This window comes from Pholcus phalangioides, unplaced genomic scaffold (genome assembly GCF_987345545.1).
Source record: "Pholcus phalangioides strain wild (caught in Gottingen) unplaced genomic scaffold, Ppha-v1.0 ptg000013l_1, whole genome shotgun sequence".
Taxonomy (NCBI): domain Eukaryota; kingdom Metazoa; phylum Arthropoda; class Arachnida; order Araneae; family Pholcidae; genus Pholcus; species Pholcus phalangioides.
Window position 1 is genome coordinate 26,136,001 of NW_028301606.1, and position 20,892 is coordinate 26,156,892.

Sequence of the window (20,892 nt, forward strand, 5' to 3'; positions counted from 1 at the left end):
TATTTGATAGGTGGTAGCCGAGACCCATATTTTTGTGATGAATATTGTTCCTGATACTTTTGTGAATAAGAGAAACGCGGCATAAATATTTTCTACAATTTTAGAATCAATATCGCATAATTTTTATCTCTATTGGACTATTTATGCACTGTAATAGAGCCGTATAATATGTATAATGCTTTTGGAAAAATATATTTTTACCCTTGTATGAAAACTATGCAATCTTTTCTCTTCTTATATGAATACCATAGGGATATACTATTTCGCTGGATGTGCGGTTTTTCGTTTCCAAAACTGCCCAGTTGCAGTATATGACGGCCCATGACCTGCATGAGGGTTGCAGGACTGCGAAAATGTGTGTAGATCAAAAACACATCTGCATCGTGGCAGCCAAAGAAAGCATTTCAGTGAAATTTCACGCATTTGTGTAGGGACCTTTGTATCATCGTCGACGGAAAAATGAAAAGAAACGACATGCCCGGTCGAAATTTTTACATGCCTTGGGCAGTACGTTTTGTCCTGCCATGATATTCAGACATGCGAGGGTCATCAAGTCCCGGAAAAATAGAAAAATAATTTAAGAAGGTTTCTCTTCCGAAAAAAACAACAAAAAACCATATTTGGTTCTCTTTAGAGATTTAGCGCCATTTTTTCCCCATGATTTATGAAACCCGTGTTGATAAAAGGGGAATTTCCATTAATTCTTATTGTTTTTCCTTGATATTGCTTAATGCTGTGGTTCTCGAAGTGTGCGTCGTTTTGCTGGGGGCACCACCAATCTCTGTCAAGGGCGTTGCGAGGAATTGGTGTAATGATTTGTGCCCGTTTAGTGCTTTAAAGTGCATAGACCAACATATTATATTACTCTATTATTATTCTATGTTCAATTGATTCTTTTCTAGACTCCCCGCGGGAAACACGAATAAACGATAAGACCAAAGAAACCGGTTGAAAAAAGTTTGAAAAGTTTTCAAACTTTTCCCATTTCAATAAAAACCATTGGCTTAATGCATTTTAATGCACAAATGCATTCTCTGACGAGTAATGTTTTAGTTGCTGTAACACCATTTAAAATTTGTACCACAAGTTTAGAATCACCTTGTACACAGTGATTAACGAATTTCTGTTCATTCCTTAATGACATGCAAGATGGAAATTCATTAGAAAATATTGAGATCATTCTCATAAGTAGTAGTGTTAGAAAAAAAAAAACCATTGTTACCAAAACCAAACAAGAGACAGTCTTTCAATTTCTCGGAGAAATGAATGTCACAAAGGAGATTTCAATGAGCTCATTTGAAGCTTCAAATCAAAAGAAAAGAGGGGGGAAAAGCTGATTTCATTGAAAGAAAAGTCACAGCTGGTATATTCAGCCACTTACAGGATGTGTCTCTACTTTCTTAAACTCACTCACTCAAAATTGTGGCAACTATTCCTCTCGTAAGAGCACTCACTTTCTTTTTGTTGGTGACTGACGTTAATTATGGAATGACAGGCTTTTGAATCTCAAATTGTTCTGCTGTGCTCTCTCTGAATATCCTGAAACATTAATATATTTCTTGAGAAGAACCGTATAGGGGGGAAAAAACAATCTATTCGACCTTGCATACACGAGAGCACAATTGAGAACCTCTCTTCCATGCAAATGATTTTTATTTCTCTCTCTTGCTAAAAAGGTTACACAAAAGGTAGGGTAAATATAAGATGGTAGAGAATCAAAAAAAAAAAATCCATGTATATACTATACACTTTCGTGAGTGGATGAGTGAAAGAGATCGTATCATTTCACTGACAGATTCGCCCGATATCCAAGTTTATTGAACTCTGAATGATAGGAAAATTTTGCTTATTTTCGAACGATCATCTATAGATGGTTTCATAACTTACATCAGGATGCGATTTCTAGCAAGTTTTTTTTTCTGAGTTTCAGAAAATTTCTCGTAATTTTCTACGATTACTGTAGTATTTCCCTAAAAGAATCACATCGGTGTTTAAACGTTCTGTTTTCAAAACATTTGACTTTAACGAGCAATTTTTTGTGCTGAAAATACAAGGGTGGACGAGAACTCCAGGAACACATTTTAAAAATTAATAACAAATTTACAAGTTGACAAGAAAAATGGGGCCGTGGATCTAAAATCAAGATAATTTTAGCGTGGCTTAAAGTTTCTCTTTTTTGATAAATTAAAAAAAAAAAGAAGAAGAAAAGATCTTCCTCATAGGTGGTGCTGTGAAACATAAAACTCGACATGACTTTTGTCCTCTTTCTGTCCATATTTGTATATAAGACGCAACACAAACAGTGCATAATTAACGTTTATGACAATTTGCGTTACATGAAACTACCATATTTCAACATGAGCACTCTTCCAACCGTTAGATCTCGCCCGAGCTAAAACGCCACTCATATTAAAATGTGATAGCTTTATATAACGCAAATCGTCATAAACATTAATTATACACTGTTTGATGTGTGTCACATTTATTACATGTGTTATGTCGAGTTTCACAGTTTTAAATTTTAAAATGCCACCTGTGAGTGTAATTTGAACTTTTTTTTAAATTTTAGTCGAAAAATTTTTTCAGGCCATGATCCGTTTTAGTGCTAACCGCACTTATTCTTAAGTCAATTGGTTGATTTGCTATTAATTTTTAAAATGTGCCCAGGATTTCTCGTCCACTCTGACCTTAAAAAGTTTCCCACAAATGAAATTTTATGGGGGGAATGTCCTTTCATTGGCCATGAAAGAATTGACAAATCCAAAAAAATAATTTTTAGTGGCTAAGTGTTTCTTCGGAGAAAAACAGTTCCTTTTGTTTGTATCTCTCCCCCCCCCCCCCCCCACAGACTACAATTTAACAATTGGACATAAGAAAATTCTCCAATACTAATTTTTTAGTCGCACCGGTGACCTGGTACCGGAATTGTCTAGACCTGTCAAGTCGGATAAACTTCTTGTTTTCGGCCAGTTTCAGTTTTTTAAAAAGTGTTTTTCATACGCGTGTCTTTTGGAATCAGATGAAGAAGAGCGACGAGAGACAGACTAAAATTAGGCCACAGAAAGCTGTTTAAAAAAAATTCAGATATGAAGAAATGAGGATTTTACCTGAAATATGATGGAGCAAAGTATGACTGCTTTCAGAATCCAGTAGGCCTGTCCACAGAACCGGAGCCATCTAAATGCATGTCCTGGGAAGTGGCTCCCTGATAAGATCTGGTACTATAATTTTCGAGTGTAGGCTGAGTATGGAAATACGTAAGCTGCTACTTCCAGCGAAGGACGGGGTCCCAGTACATCATTTTGCATGAAGGCCTAAGATGGCCCCATTAGAGGAAAAACCACTAAACTCCATTGGTCTAGTCCATTGGTCAAGAAATTAATCTTATCCATGATCACTGTAAATTTATCCAAAAAAAATCGATTCGCGTAGTAGAAGGGGTCTCGCTAATAGATGAGGGTAGAAGGGTCCTATAAGACAGTAGCCACAAGAAGAAAATAAGGTCCTTTATAGGGGGACCATGGATGAAAGAAACTGGGCTAGATCTCATACGCTCATATGTGAAAGTGAATAGTGTGTGATAATATAAGCAAGACTAGCTTATCGGAACCGGACGAGGTCGTTGTCACCTTCGATAAAATCACAATTTTTATATCATGACAGCATTATAACACGAATTTATATTAAATCTTCTCCCGATTAAGTCCTTTAAATTTGTCATAAATGGGCTTCATTCTCATTCGGAAACATATTTTCGATTCAAGATTTGCATAACGCCATTATTTTCTGATCCCTAGAGTGTGTTTTATGATGTGTGTTATCGTTTCATCCTCAATCACTTGACAGTGTAATTTATTTCAGTAAAATGCACCAAAATTAAAAAAAAAAAAAATTTCTTCTCTTGTTGTTGGAGTATTATATCAATGAAAAAGGTAAGCGAACTCAATTCGGGCTTCTTTGAAAAGAAAACACTATTTTTTTTTTTTTTTTTTTTTTTTTTTTTTGTAAAATCCAGAAATATACAACTCTGTTGTCCGAACTGTCAAGGGGCTAGTCAATCGTGGCTAGTTTTAAAAGCCTCAAATCGTCGTATTTATGATTATTTTTTCGGATCTTAGCAAAACCAGAATTGAACGGTAGTGTGTGTGTGTATGTATATAAACTGAAGAGCCAAAAAAAACTGGTACAGGCATGCGAATGCGAATAAAGAGATATGGAACCAATCAGAGTACGGCGCTGCGGTCGGCAACGCCTATGTAACACAAAAAGTTTCTGGCATAGTTGTTAGATCGGTTACTGCTGCTACAATGGCAGGTTATCGAGATTTAAGTGAGTTTGAACGTGGTGTTATAATCGGCGTACGAGAGATGGGACATAGCATCTCCGAGGTAGCGATGAAATTTGGATTTTCACGTACGACCATTTCACGAGTGTACCGTGAATATCGGGAATCCGGTAAAAAATTAAATCTACGACATCGCTGCAGCCGGAAAAAGATCATGCAAGAACGGGACTGACGGGAATCATTAAACGTGACAGACGTGCATCCCTTCCGCAAATTGCTGCAGATTTCAATGCTGGGCCATCAACAAGTGTCAGCGTGCGAACCATTCAACGAAACATCGATATGGGCTTTCGGAGCCGAAGGCCCACTCGTGTATCCTTGATGACTGCACGACACAAAGCTTTACGCCTCGCCTGGGCCCGACAACACCGACATTGTACTGTTGAGGACTGGAAACACGTTCGTATTCTGACGAGTCTCGGTTCCAATTGCTTCGAGCTGATGGACGTGCACGGGTATGGAGACAACCTCATGAATCCATGGAGCCTACATGTCAACAGGGGACTGTTCAAGCTGGTGGAGGCTCTGTGATGGTATGAGGCGTGTGCAGTTGGCGGGATGTGGGACCCCTGATACGTCTAGATACGACTCTGACAGGTGACAGGTACGTAAGCATCCTGTCTGATCACCTGCACCCATTCATGTCCATTGTGCATTCCGACGGACTTGGACAATTTCAGCAGGACAATGCGACACCCCACACGTCCAAAATTGCTACAAAGTGGCTCCAGGAACACTCTTCTGACTTTAGACACTTCCGCTGGCCACCAAAATCCCCAGACATGAACATTATTGAACATATCTGGGATGCCTTGCAACGTGCTGTTCAGAAGAGATCTCCAGCCCCTCTTACTCCTACGGATTTATGGACAGCCCTGCAGGATTCATGGTGTCAATTAGTACCTCCAGCACTACTTCAGACATTAGTCGAGTCCATGCCACGTCGTGTTGCGGCACTTCTGCGGGCTCGCTGGGGCGGGCCCTACACGATATTAGGCAGGTGTACCAGTTTTTTTTTGCTCTTCTGTGTGTATTCATAATGGCCTATTTTCGGGAAATTATCCAATTCATATGTTTGAATTAAAAAAATCACCAACAATAGCTTTTTTTTTAAGAAAAATAATTTTTTTTCAAAGGAAAACGTGACTGATAATTTTTTTTCCTTTTAAGTTGTTCCTCAAATCTGGGAAATTGTTATTGATTGAATGCTATGAATATCTTGTGGACTCATTTACAATGGTCACCTGATACACTGTAAGACGACGATGAGTAAGAGAAAGAAAAGGAACCGAAACCATCCTTTTTTTTTGGCATCTGGAGGTTAATGACATTCAGCTCACATTTAGAAGCTGATGGTGTGAAAAAAATAGCCAAAAGGAGAAGAAAGTGATCTATTGTGAGATGAAGGTTGTGTGCTAGCTACTCCTCCTCCACTTCTTTTTATGTGTAACCCCTTCGTAACAACTATTACATGTCAACCTGTTAGTCAAGCCTGTTAACTTTTCCGATACTCTTCTTTTTTTCTTTGGTAATAATGATTAGTGTTCATCCATGTGGAACATGGAATTGTATTATTCCACGTTGTGTGATGACTGACTCCTTTTTTTTTTTCGTTTCTTTATTGTATACCCTTGGATGTGTCAAGAACACTTCTTGCACAAATATATTCTTTGTGGGGGCGAAAGAAAAACAGTGGAGTAGCTACTGAATTGTCTGTCGTGTCCGTACATTGACCAGTCGGGTTCCAAGGTCCACGACTGATAAAAAAAAAATATACTGAAGAAAACAATTCCTGACCTTTTGGGAATGGTAACCTTGCGCTCATCTTTCTTTGCCCGAGAAAATGTAACCGTGAATATTTATTTTTGAGCTGAGAAAATATTATATAACACTGACTCACGTGAGTCTCTAACTTGATTGGAATAAGATAGCGTTGGTAAAATGAATCTTTGTTATTTATGGTTTTTGTATGATTGTGTTGAGCACGTACGATCTCAACTGCATCGAAACATTGTGATGCATCGAGGATAGCTTTTGTATGGTTCGAAATCTATCGAACTTGGAGAAGAATTTTAGCTGAATGTTAAGAATGGTCTGAGTTTGTCATCCTCTTGTATAGACACGAATATGATTTGGTTCTTTTGAATTTTTTAAATGAATTAGAGGCGTTAGAGTCTAATTTTCAAGGGGCTGAAAGTGATATTTTGCTAATTAAGTTAAGTTTGTATTTTGCATAGAAAAATGTTTAAACTATATTTTTTCTTCTTTTATCTCTGAGATTTAGTGACCTCTCTGTACACTGACACAAATTCTGAAAAAAATTGTGTTGTACCCGGGTCTCAATCAAGTAGTTATGAATAAAATATTTTATGTTCCAAAACAAATTTTTCAGTTGCCATTGTCACCTGAGGTATTCAGTCAAACGCTGCTCTAGTTTGATTCGTTATCTAGTGATTCTTGATTTGAGTTTATCGATATTCCAATTCATTCAACATGCCCACAATTTTAATATTCGTATAAGAATCAATTCGCATGTAAAGTACGGTGTCTGTATTATTCAGTTGCATTGTTCAGAATTATTCTTGTGCGAGAGCTCGAAAAAGTCCCACACAATGACAAAAAAAACTGGTATTGACGTATACAAATTTTGTGAGTATGTGACTATTATCGTTAGCGGCAACGAAGACCTGATTATCTCACCTGACTTGATGCTGTGGCGTCGCCGCCGACGTGTGGGAAAAGAAAGCCACTTCCTCAGAGCGAGGATTGATGTACGCGCTCAAAGCGCCATCAGGTGATTATTCTAGTTATTGCGCAGTTCGTTTCTCGTCATGTATATAGGATGTTGTGTGAAATAAAGTCCGTCCCTTGTGTAAGATATGTCTCTGTAACTACACGCAACCGATGCATCTCATCACGTCCCGATGTTGGAACTGTTTCTTCAGCATTTGCCAACATCTGTGCAATCTATCCTGGCTGCAGTCACACCACTAACGTTGGACAAAGCGGCCGAAATCGCCGATCGCGTCATGGACGTAGCACCACAAGCGGTAAGTGCCTGTTCTAACTCTTCCGCGAATTCCATCGAGGAACGTTTGTTATCGGAAATCGAAAAGCTCCATGTGCGAATCGACGAGATTTCCCGAGGGCGAAGTCGTAGCCCGTACCGAAATCGCTACCCGCGACAGCGTAGCAGATCGAAAAATCGCGACGAGTGTTGGTATCATCGACGATTCGGCACCGAGGCCAAGAAATGTGTCTCTCCCTGCAAATATTCGGGAAACGAACTCAGCAAAGAGTAGAGGCGACTTGCTCTTTGCCATCTACGTCACGTCGCCTGTTTGTGAAAGACATGAAAACGAATCTATCTTTCCTCGTTGATACGGGCAGTGATGTTTCGATCTTGCCGGCAAGCCTTTCTCAGCGCAAACAACGGCCTGTTCAAGCGTTCGCAGCCGCGAATTCATCATCCATCGAGGTGTACGGCCAACGTATTCTTTCCGTGGATTTCGGCTTGAGACGAAATTTTTCCTGGCCATTTTACATCGCCAATGTGTCAACTCCTATACTGGGTGCGGACTTCCTTCATTATTTCGACTTAGTCCCGGACCTTCGCAACAAGTTCCTACGTGACTTGAAAACGAAATTGAAACGTCCCGGACGCGTCTCAAACGCAACGTGCATTCATTCGGTGAAAACGATTACCGGTGACTCGGCGTATCACAAGCTGATTTCTGAATTCCCGGAGATCACTAAACTTCCTAATCCAAATGCACCAGTAAAGCACAACACCATCCATCATATATCCACAAAAGGACCGCCTGTGGTGGCGAAACCTCGTAGGTTAGCTCCAGACAGATTAAAAATAGCGAAATCGGAATTTCACAACATGCTGCAACTGGGGCATTTGAGACCTTCGAGGAGTAATTACGCCTCACCACTTCATATGGTACCAAAAAAGGGTACCTTGGAATTTCGACCGGTCGGAGATTTCCGTGCTTTAAATGCACAAACGTTAAAAGACAAATATCCCATTCCTTGCATTGCTGATTTCACTGCTGAACTGCATGGTACTAAAATTTTCAGCCATGTGGATCTCATAAAAGCCTATCATCAGATCCCAATAAATCCTGATGACATCCACAAAACAGCAATATGCACACCTTTCGGATTGTTTGAGAGCACCAGGATGCAATTTGGATTGTGCAACGCTTCTGCAACCTTCCAGCGATTCATCGATGAAGTGACCAGAGGACTTCCTGGAGTTTACGCATTCGTCGACGACATCCTGATTGCATCAAAAGATCCTGATGAACACATCCATCATCTCAAGACTCTCTTTAGCTATGTCTTCACTGGTGCGTTTTCTTTGCGCTAAGTAGGCATGCTTGGTGGAACGTGACGTCAGTGATGGGGGCATGCCTTAAATCGTGTTGAAAGGCGGCCATGTTTCCGGTCGCTAGTAGCAGCGCACGTGTTTCCAGCACCCTTGGATTTCCTTGCACTTTCAACTAGGTTTCTTGGAAAGTATTTTTTTTTTTTTTTTGTGTCGTGATGTCTCCCGAAGATACTCTAATGTTTATAGAAGATTATAAGGAACTTGATTCATTATGGGACGTAAAAAACAAGGACTACACGAACAAAACCAAGCGAAACGATGCTTATGGTGTTATCTTCCAAATACGGCATGAGTGTCAACAGCGTGAAAAACAAGATCAAATGTTTACGGTCTTATTTTTCGAAGGAACACCAGAAGAAAATTTCAAAAAAGAGTGGTGCTGGTGCCGAAGATACATACCAATCTTCGTGGTTTGCCTATAAATCGATGTTGTTTATTTTGGATTCGCTGACCCCGAGGTCAACTAGGGATACCGTGGATATTATACCCTGCGTAACAGAAGAAAGCAATCGTGTAAGTAGAGGTTATAATTTCAATAATTTATTAAAAATTTGGAATGAATAAAATAATTATTCAGAAACAAATGCTAACAAACATGTTCATACAAAAACAAGTTATACAAAAATAATTGTTAAATAAGATTATCGAATCCTCGACTGTTTAAACATAAAAAGCTGTAAAAAATAATTATTTCGCTCATGGCACCGCATGGGATAAGCTGCTAGTACTTCAAAGTACGGAATGAATTTCAATATATTTTTATTTCAGTACTTACACTTTTCACTATGAATTTACTAAGATCCAGACCTTGGGACCCTGGTTCAGGGTGTGAAGTTTGTGATTCTTTTGAAACAAAATAATTATGTATACAGAGATAACATTATAAAATTCAAAATCGATTTTTAAAATTCTTACATTCACAGGAGTATTTACAGAATGGGGGGGGGGGAAGGAGGCTAAGCGACTTATAGCCCAGGACGGAAATTTTGGAGGGTTCAGAAAAGTTTAGTAATTGGTTGTTAATTAAATCTAAATTTTTACGGGAGAAAGGCGGCTAGACAGCAGGCGGGAGGCCCTCAATAATGCACATCTGCTTATGGTTTTAGCACATTTTTCAAATTTATTTCACAACCTGTTTCATTTCAATATTTCGTTCAACTTGAATCAATGGTAATAAAGAAAATAAATTGAATCAAATAAGAAGTTGAAAACATGTTGAATATCTTATGGTTGGATTAAATATCAAAATACGAGTAGATTTGTTCTTTTCTGTTCAAATATTCTTGCGGAAAAACCTGTGTTACGGAGTTAGCCTACTACTGTGTAAATTATTTTTACAAATATTTGTTTTGACGCGATATGGAACCCTGTGCTGACATAAAATAGTTCATAAACTCTTCCCGGATTTCTTTTGCATTCCTTGTTGTATTCCGTGGAAGTACACGAAGATTACTCAGTCCACTATCGCCTGCAGTGACGCGTCGCCAAGATCCTGGAATTACCTCTCCAGTGCTGGAATCCTCATTATCAAAGCACCCTTGAGGTGAATAATATTTTGCTGCATCTGGTTGGGAACGGAGGAAATTATGGAGATATGTGCAAGCCAGTACAATGTCAACTACAGTACTCTCAATTTTAATTTCTATAGGTTTCCGAAAAATTCGGAATACAGATGTAAGTAAACCAAACGAATTTTCTACAATGCGTCTTGCTCTCGATAACCTATAGTTAAACACCCTTTTCGGTGATCCTCGATTCAAATCAGTTGCATAAGGTTTCATAATGTTCTCTACCATAGGAAAGGCATCATCAGCAACCATTACGTAAGGGACTGGTGTTGTGCGGCCAGATAAAGGTTCGTCTTGAGGCAGTTTTAGATCGTGGTTCACGAGTCTTTTATAGAATTCGGTGTTTCTGAAAACACCTCCATCGGAAATTCGTCCCTGGCAACCAACATTTACATGTATGAAATTGTAGTTTGCGTCTACAATAGCCATCAGGACGATACTGTTGGTTCCTTTGTAGTTATAGAATTCCCCCACTGAATTCTCTGGTCGTTGTATTACGACATGTTTCCCATCCAGTGCACCTATGCAGTGGGGAAAATTCCATCGTGCACCAAATTCGTCGGAGATTTTTTTCCATTGTTGCTCCTCAGCTGGTAACTAGAAAAATAAATATATAAAAAAAAATTTTTTAAAAAGGATTTTATATATATATATATATATATATATATATATATATATAACAGAAGTGTGTTATGTGTGTTATATAACAGAAGGTATTTTTCGTGATGAAAACCCCAACCTTCCCTCCCGACGAGAATTTATGTAATGTAAACATGTGGTAAGCAGAGTGTGTGTGGGAGTGTATTCAAAACCAGAAGGGAAGAATTTACAGCTGGGGACGTCTTAAAAAGGGCCCCTTAAAGGTCAACCTCAAAGTGGGTAGTATAAATATAATATGCTGGTGCGTGTGGGAGTGTTTAGAAAAAACCCATACCCTCCAAGAAAAAGTTCAGTGAGTTCTTTGAGAATAATAACAGCTTATCTGCTCGTTTTCAAAATGCTTTTCTCATAGAACAACTGCTTATTATGTGCCGATAATGTAATTGATAAACCCTATAGTAAATGCGACACACACATAATATATATATAGCGATAATAGATGATTTAGTAGTTACATAGTGTAGTGACCGATCATAAACGATACTCTGTGACGTCACGATGTCACGTTTTCTCGTTGTAGCGCTTTTCGCCTTGCGATGGATGGTAACCTAGCAACGGATCGCCAGAGAGTTTTTCGAACGTTTTAATGAGTTGATTGTATTTCGTCATAGAGTATGGATGTCGCGTATAACTTGTCCGTGTGTGTAAATAAAATGTTCATGTCTTTAAAAATGAAATTTACATCTTCTCATTGCCGTCGCCTTTACTGGTGACCCGGACGTGATCCCGAACCTGCCAAGAACTTGTCGCCATGGCTGAACAGCAAGAAAGCGATCTTCGAATTCAAGCTGTCCACGCGAAACTGCCGACATTCTCGAAGGACAATATCAAACTTTTTTTCGTCCAGCTAGACGCTGCCTTCAAGATCAACCATGTTACAGCCGAAGGAACCAAGTATAACTACCTAGTCAACTGCCTAGATGTGGAGATCTTGTCAACGGTAAGTGACATTGTTTTCGATCCTCCCGCATCGGATCCGTTCTCGAAACTCAAGGAGAGACTTCTCGCTGTGTATAAACATTCAGCCGCGAAAGAGATCAAGATATTGTTAGAAGATCTATCCCTAGGTGATCAGAAGCCTAGTACGTTGCTACGTAAAATGCGCGAGCTTTCTACAGGGCGAATTAGCGATGAGACTTTCCTCAAAAATTTCTGGCTTCAACGGCTACCAAAGAGTATACAAACAGTGTTAGCTGCCAGCAGCGAAGAATTGGACAAGCTAGCCGAGTTAGCTGATCGCGTAGCTGAGCTCACCGAACCCAATTACGGTCATGTAGCAGAAGCTTCGTCTTGCTCGGAAATAAGAGACCTTAAACTTCAAATCTCGGAGCTGACTAAAAGAGTCGAGCAGTTGGGCAAATATCCAAGGAATAGCCTGAACCGCTATCGAAACTCCAGTCTAGACGGACGTTATTCTGATTCTAGGAATCGCTCGCGATATCGAGACTCCGATGAAAACTCTAACGTGTGTTATTATCATAGCAGGTTCGGAGATAAAGCTTTCAGATGCAAGTCCCCCTGTGCTTACAACGCTCAGAATATTCAGGGAAACGGTCCAAGCCCCCCGCAGTAACGGCATGCGGTGGCGGCGATAACAGTCTTCATCATAGCCGTTTGTTCATTATGGAAAGGAAAAGCGGCATGAAGTTTTTAATTGACTCTGGAGCTGATATATCAATTTTACCTAACAAAGGCAACGGCAAACCGACAACTTTTGAGCTTTTCGCTGCAAATAGTTCCCGTATATCTACCTACGGTTTGAAACTCCTGGAATTGGACTTGAACTTACGGCGGAATTACAAATGGCATTTCACCCTCGCTGACGTTGAGAGACCAATTATCGGATCGGATTTCCTTGCTCACTACGGACTCATCATCGATATCAAAAACAAGCGACTTATAGATCCACTCACTTCTCTCACGTGTAAAGGTTTTACTTACAATGGACCTTCGACATCGATTAAAACAATCTCAGGAAACAGTGCTATAACTGAAATTTTGAAGGAATTTCCCGAATTAACGAGACCTCGTCCGTTTTCGAAAAAAGCTTCCCATAATACCTTGCACTACATAGAAACTAAAGGTCCTCCTGTTTTTGCAAAGCCACGCAGATTGCACCCAGCTCAACTCAAGATTGCCAAGACCGAATTCCAGATGATGTTGGACCAAGGCATATGTCGTCCATCGAAATCAAACTGGGCTTCCCCGTTGCACATGGTTTCAAAAGGACCGAATGAGTGGAGACCAACTGGTGATTATCGAAGTCTGAATCGAATTACTGTGCCGGATAACTACCCAGTGCCACATATACAGGACTTTGCGCAGAATCTGCATGGATGTAAAATTTTCTCTAAAATAGATCTGGTCAAAGCATTTCATCATATTCCTGTAAATCCCGACGACATTCCCAAGACAGCAATCATAACTCCCTTTGGATTGTTTGAATTCGTAGTCATGCCGTTCGGACTCTCAAACGCTGCACAAACGTTCCAACGCTTCATCCACGAGGTGCTACGCAATCTCGACTTCTGTTTCTCGTATCTTGATGACGTGCTCATCGCCAGCCATGACGCAGAGCAACATCACAAGCACCTTAGAGAAGTGTTTGAAAGACTCGATAAGTACGGACTGACAATCAACACATCTAAATGCGTGTTCAATGTACCGGAAATTTCCTTCCTGGGCTATTTGGTCAATGAACACGGCTCGAAGCCTCTCCCGGACAGAGTTCGTGCAATCCAGGAATTTCCTCTTCCAGAAAACATCAAGCAGCTTCGAAGATTTCTAGGAACTTTGAACTTTTACAGGCGATTTCTACCATCTACAGCAGCTGTGCACGCACCACTTCATTCCTTCTTGTCCAGCACCAAGAAGAATGACAAGACATCAATTCCTTGGACTCTTGAGACCAGACGAGCATTCGAAAAATGCAAAACGCAGCTCGCTAATGCCACTCTTTTGCACCATCCTTCAGCATCATCACCATTAGTTTTACATGTGGACGCCAGTGATTTTGCTATAGGTGCCGCCTTGCATCAAGTATCTAACGATAATCAGCTACAACCACTTGCATTCTTCTCAAAGAAGCTTTCAAGCGCACAAAGAAGTTATTCTGCATACGATAGAGAATTACTTGCAGCTTATTCTGCTGTCAAGCACTTCAGGTATATGCTAGAAGCAAGACAGTTCTGCATTTGTAGTGACCATAAGCCGTTGGTGTATGCGTTCAGGCAGAAACCAGAAAAGTGTTCACCTCGCCAGCTACGACAGTTGAACTTTATCAGCCAATTCACAACAGAAATTCTCCATATAAAAGGTGTCGACAATATTCCAGCTGATACTCTTTCTAGAATATCGACCATTTCTGTACCCACACCTTTAGATTATGTGCAACTCGCAGCTGACCAAGAGAATGACAACGATCTCAAAACCATCTTAAATTCTAGTGTATCACCTTTACAACTGAAGAAACTCAGCCTTCCTGACGCAGCAGCCGAAATTTGGTGTGATGTGTCAAACGGCAAAATAAGACCTTTTGTACCAATTTCTCAGCGACGACGAGCGTTTGAATCATTGCATTGCTTATCACATCCTGGCATGCGAGCAACATCAAAACTGCTGAGTGACAGATTTGTTTGGCCTTCAATTAGATCTGACTGTCGTGAGTGGACTAGAGCATGTATTCCATGCCAACGCTCTAAAGTTCACCGACACACTCGATCCGCGCTGGCTGAATTCAAGGTACCTAACAACCGATTTCAGCATATCAATCTTGACATAGTTGGTCCATTACCATTATGCCAAGGTTCTCGGTACCTCCTAACGATGATAGACAGATTCTCCAGGTGGATCGAAGCCTCTCCAATGCCAGACCAAACTGCCGAAACAGTCGCCAAAACATTAATTGCCACTTGGTTTTCAAGATTCGGCATACCGCACAGGATCACCACCGACCAGGGCAGACAGTTCGAGAGCCAGCTTTTCCAAAGCTTGAGCAGATATCTAGGATTCCAACATCATAAAACGACTGCTTATCATCCACAAGCAAATGGGCTGATCGAGAGACAACACCGATCGCTGAAAACTGCCCTGAGATGCCGTATTCAATCGAATCCTGCTTGGGTTGATGCTCTTCCATTCGCTCTACTGGGTCTAAGAGCAGCAGTGAAAGAAGACCTGGGATGCTCTTCCGCAGAAATCCTGTACGGAACACCATTGCAGTTGCCCGGCGAGTATTTTTCGAAAACACCAGACATTATACAATCCGATTTCGTCCATCAAATCCAAAAGCTAATGCGTTCAATGAAGCCGGTGCCTACAACAACTCACGGATACACGCCGACGTATATTCCTAGTGATCTGCAATCCGCGTCGCATGTCTTCGTACGCAACGACGCACCACATCCTGCCCTACAACCAACATATCAAGGCCCGTTTCCTGTCAAAGATCGCAGAGAAAAATTTTTCGACATTGGCATCAATGGGGCAAGCAAGAGGATCTCCATTGATCGTTTGATTCCAGCTTTCCTTGGAGATAGCTTTAAGGTACCTTCAGAAGTGCCCATTCAGCCATCCAGTACAGCGTTGCCAGCACAAGCAGTACCAGCAACTGTGACTCGCTCCGGTCGTCACGTCCACTTCCCCGACAGATATTCGACCACAAATTTCGTTGACACTAGGGGGGGAGTGTGTAGTGACCGATCATAAACGATACTCTGTGACGTCACGATGTCACGTTTTCTCGTTGTAGCGCTTTTCGCCTTGCGATGGATGGTAACCTAGCAACGGATCGCCAGAGAGTTTTTCGAACGTTTTAATGAGTTGATTGTATTTCGTCATAGAGTATGGATGTCGCGTATAACTTGTCCGTGTGTGTAAATAAAATGTTCATGTCTTTAAAAATGAAATTTACATCTTCTCATTGCCGTCGCCTTTAATAGTAATAATTTGTTCATAAAAATTTTTTTTTAATTTAAAGTAGGAAATATTTTTTTAGGATATTCCAGTTGAGGCTATGGCACCTGAACCAACAACTGAGTCTCCAACTAGCAACAGCAGTTTGATAGAGACCAATACATTTCAAAAATCTCAGCCCGCAAATCTTTCGGAAAACGAACATGGTCTAAGATCAAAGAGAAATTTAAAAAGGGGATTATCTGAAGATGAAAAAAAAGAAGAGAAGGCGTTCCATTTTCTGGATGTTGCTGCTAAAGTATTAACTAGCAAAGATGAGTTTCATGTTTTCGGCCAAATGGTTGCATCCCAAATCAGGAAACTTGGCAAACGGAATCAAATAATTGCAAGAAACCGTATTCAAAACTGCCTTTTTGAATTAGAAATGGAAGAACTCAATAATTCTGCAGAACCAAACCCTTCAGAGCATCTAATTTCCGAAGTCCCTCCGTTCTCTAACTCGCCATCTACCTCCTCATATTCGATAATATTAAGTCCGGCAAATTGTTCAGAAAATTACACATATTCACAACCATCCACTCCCCAAGGAGAGTGATCTCTACAAGATGACAATTATTTACTCAAACGACTTTAGTAGCAATGCTTATATAACTCAAATTAATAAGTAATTTTTAAAAAATGCCAAAAAAAAAAATATATATATATATATGTACATGTCTATAAAGTGTTTTGATATATTTATGTTTATCTATATAATAAAACTACTTACCTTGATGTGATCTTGTAGACTTTCAATTATTGCCTTCAAGACCTCGGGTAGCATTGATGAAATAAATTGCTTGGATACTTTGAATAAATACATTAGAGACATAAATGAATCTCCGGTCGCTAAATATCTGAGTGTGATTGCCAATTTGATCTCGGCTGGCACTGCCTCTCTGAAACGAGTATTCTGTTTAGTTATTTTTAGTTCCACCATTCGTAAAAGCTCATAAAAATTTCTTTTAGACATTCGTGTAAAGTTTTTGAACAAAATGTCTTTATTCAACTCTAATTCTTTTAGTATCCCGAAGTTTCGCGATTTTAAATAATCTTTCATCCAAACTTTTCTTCGTTTTGCGCTCCTTTTTTTCACATTTTTTAATATCAGAAACGCGATACTAATTCCAGCCAAAAGAGCTGCATCTGTTACGTCCATAGCGACTGATTTCTACTACGAAATGAAGGGTTTTGACGCGCAGGTGAAGACAGAAAAGGCATTTCAACTAACGCATTCATCTCAGGCATCACGAAGTTAGAAAAGTAAAGTGAGAGTTGAAAATGAATTGAAAAGACGAAAGCGCACCAGTGAAGACATAGCTTTTAACAGACTTCAAGAATATGGACTCTGCGTCAACGTCTCCAAGTGCAACTTCGGTAAAGAAACCATCGACTTCCTTGGATTCCGGCTATCTACAAGCGGCATCGAACCTCTGACAGATCGAGTTCAGTGTATCTTGGATTATCCACAGCCAACAACCTTGACACAACTTCGAAGATTTCTCGGTATGTACAATTTTTATCGACGTTTCATTCCGAAAGCTGCCGATTTGTTACATCCGTTAATAAAATTTCTCGAAGGTCATAAAAATAAAAAATCACCTCGTTCTGCTCGTGCCAACGACCAACTCGCGTGGACCGATGAAGCAACAAAGTCGTTCACTTTGGCCAAAGATGCCATGGCAAATGCCACACTCCTGAGACATCCACTTCCTGGAGCTAAATTAAGTGTTTGGGTAGATGCTTCAGATGTCGCAGTGGGTGGTGCTCTCATGCAATTAGCCGACAAATGGGAACCCATCGCATTCTTCTCTATGAAATTGTCCAAAAGTCAAAACAAATGGTCCGCATACGACCGAGAACTATTTGCAATTTATTCATCTATAAAAAAATTCAAGCACATGCTCGAAGGCAGGGAGTTCATTATCTACACAGATCAGAGGCCCCTAATTTATGCCTTCAAGCAAAATCCAAACAAATGTTCGCCGCGACAGCTTCGTCATTTGGACTTGATATCCCAGTATTCAACCGATATCCGTCACGTCCAAGGCTCTCAAAATTATGTCGCAGATGCACTGTCAAGAATCGAAATCGACGCAATAACTGGTTCTAAGGACATTAATTTCAAAGAATTCGGGGAATTTCAATCAAGCGACCCGGAACTGAAAGAAATTTTGAAGGGTAACAACACATCTCTACAGCTGGAACTGAAGCCATGTCATCTAACAGATGGTGAATTATGGTGTGACATTTCAACTGGCTCACCCAGACCTTTCGTTCCAGACTCGTATCGAAAGCTGATTTTTTACCACCTTCACAATCTATCGCATCCCGGAATCGCTGTAACAAAAAACCTCATTTGCTCACGATATGTGTGGCCAAACATGAACAAAAACATCACAGCTTGGGTACGCTGCTGCCAATCATGCCAGCGATCGAAAATCCAGAGGCACACAAAAGCACCTCTGAGCACCTTCGCACTTCCCGACGCTCGTTTTTCACATGTGCACATTGACATTATAGGCCCTTATTCACCATCAAACGGGAACATCTACTGTCTTACCATGATAGACAGATTTACAAGATGGCCCGAAGTAACACCGATACCGGACATACGCGCCGAAACCATCTGCAAAGCATTCTTTGATTCATGGATCAGTCGTTTTGGGTGTCCCTCAACAGTGACCACAGATCGTGGAACTCAATTTGAATCTCATCTCTTCCAGCAGCTCGCAGCACTACTAGGAACAGATCGCATACGAACCACTGCATATCATCCAATTGCCAATGGTCTGGTCGAGCGATTTCATCGCACCCTAAAAAGTGCCATCATTGCTCACGACAATACCAAATGGTCAGAATCGCTTCCGATAGTCCTCCTGGGTCTACGATCCGCTTTCAAGGAGGATCTTCAAGCTACCTGTGCCGAACTGGTGTATGGAACCACTATTAGATTGCCATCTGACCTACTTTCAGATGAGGTGTCCAAATCTACACCAGACGCTACCTATGCATCAATGCTGTCTTCGCTCATGAGGAGTTTATCACCCGTATCTCCATCTCATAAGAATACTTTCAAGATTTATGTTCATCCTTCCTTAAAATCTTGTTCTCATGTGTTCTTACGCGTAGACAAAGTTCGACCTGCATTAAGCGCACCCTACACTGGACCATATCCTGTAGTGCGAAGGACCGACAAAGTTTTTGTAATCAAAGTAAATGGTAAATCTATCTCAGTGTCTATTGACAGAGTCAAACCTGCATTCGCCATGGATGACAGAGAACCACCTGCAGTCACCGAACTACCAAATGAGATCAGTTCTAAACAGGACTCCAAAAGTCCAGTGTCAACGACAGAAAAAACAGTAACAACTCGTTATGGACGAAGAGTTCATTTTCCAGAACGATTTGTTTCGTATTTTTGATTGCATATGTTTTACACCCATTTATATTCTTGTGTTATGCCTTTACATTTTCGCATATGTGTACATATTATTTTCGCATTTCTCGCATAAGTGTTAATTTACATTATTTATTTTTTCAAATCATTGCAAACATGTTAACATCGTATATATTCATATTTTTCATTCGTCTTAGCAAAATATTGAATTCTCAGCTGTCGCAAGTATTTATACACACATGCACATTGGTTATTATTTGTTATAATTTTGTATCATCAATATGTGAATGTCAATCTTGTATTTCCTACATTAGCGTTCGCTCGCTCACTGGGGGGATAGTCTGTGGCGTCGCCGCCGACGTGTGGGAAAAGAAAGCCACTTCCTCAGAGCGAGGATTGATGTACGCGCTCAAAGCGCCATCAGGTGATTATTCTAGTTATTGCGCAGTTCGTTTCTCGTCATGTATATAGGATGTTGTGTGAAATAAAGTCCGTCCCTTGTGTAAGATATGTCTCTGTAACTACACGCAACCGATGCATCTCATCACGTCCCGATAATGCTTTGTATTTCGGCAATTCGAGATATCTCTCACCACCTTAAAACCCAATTATTTCTGCAATGACGGGCCCAAGAGGTGGACAATAAATACTTTTTTCTCACAGTAAAAATTGTTTGTCATCCCCTCCTCTCCAACCTGCAGATCAATAGCAAGTGATCGGAGTCACTTTTTCACGTTTTCTTCACGTTTTGATATTAGAATAGAGACAGCGTTTGAAATGTATGTCCCCCCTTTCCTTTGTAGTAGTATTCTAAATTCGTTCAGTATGGAGAGTATCACTGGCGTAGGAAGTTGAGTACTGACACTTGAAGTAGTGATTTATCCATAGATAGCTCAAATTTGACTTCACAATAATTTTTTGATTCCAGATAACGGCTAAATATAAAGTTTATTAATTTGAAGAAACGGGGTACGTAATACGGTAACACATATACATACACGTATACGGTAACGCATATAAAAAGAAACGAGAATATATATACACGGATACATAGTAAAATGACATCTTGACTCTGCAAGAAACGAAAGCCTTCTCTCTCAAACAGCAAAAGAGGTAAAGAAAAGGCGCGCTCAAGAAAATGATGTATTGGCAGATTTATGATTTATTGGAATGCCAACACCTACTCACTCTTGAGGACAGCACCGTCACATTTAGTATAAATAATATTGACCCTTTAAGCTGTTTTTAAAAAAATTTCTGATCTGCATTATAACTGCCACAGGTAGAAATCACTATACCTTCTAAAAATTGAAACTTATTTTCAAAAAGAATGTATATATTTTTTTCCAATTTACTGACTGAGATAGATGCATTTCCTCAGGGCATACCGAGAGTCTATTGATTTATTTCCCATAAGCTTCCTTTTTCGATGCATACGAGCTGAATGAAGAAGATTAGAGATTGTTTGTATGCAATAGTTGTATGTGTGAGTGTACGCGTATAAGAGATGTGTCGAAAAGATATAAAAAAATGCAGCCTGTACTCAGAGAGTCAGTTTAAATTAAAT

The 20,892-nt window shown here is 40.1% G+C and overlaps 1 protein-coding gene across 3 annotated transcripts in view; it reads left to right on the forward strand.

Moving 5' to 3' along the window:
• The window catches only part of LOC149078867 (partitioning defective 3 homolog), a 103,314-nt gene that overhangs the window by 18,019 nt on the left and 64,403 nt on the right, over nt 1–20,892 (forward strand). The window contains exon 1 of one of the 3 annotated variants that reach the window (XM_089241041.1): nt 9,138–9,257. The exons of the other annotated variants lie outside the window; for them this stretch is intronic. Coding sequence (XP_089097167.1) covers nt 9,171–9,257 — 87 coding nt within the window. The 5' untranslated portion in view covers nt 9,138–9,170. Of the gene's footprint in view, nt 1–9,137; nt 9,258–20,892 lie in introns of those variants that run through there. 3 annotated transcript variants of the gene reach the window in all.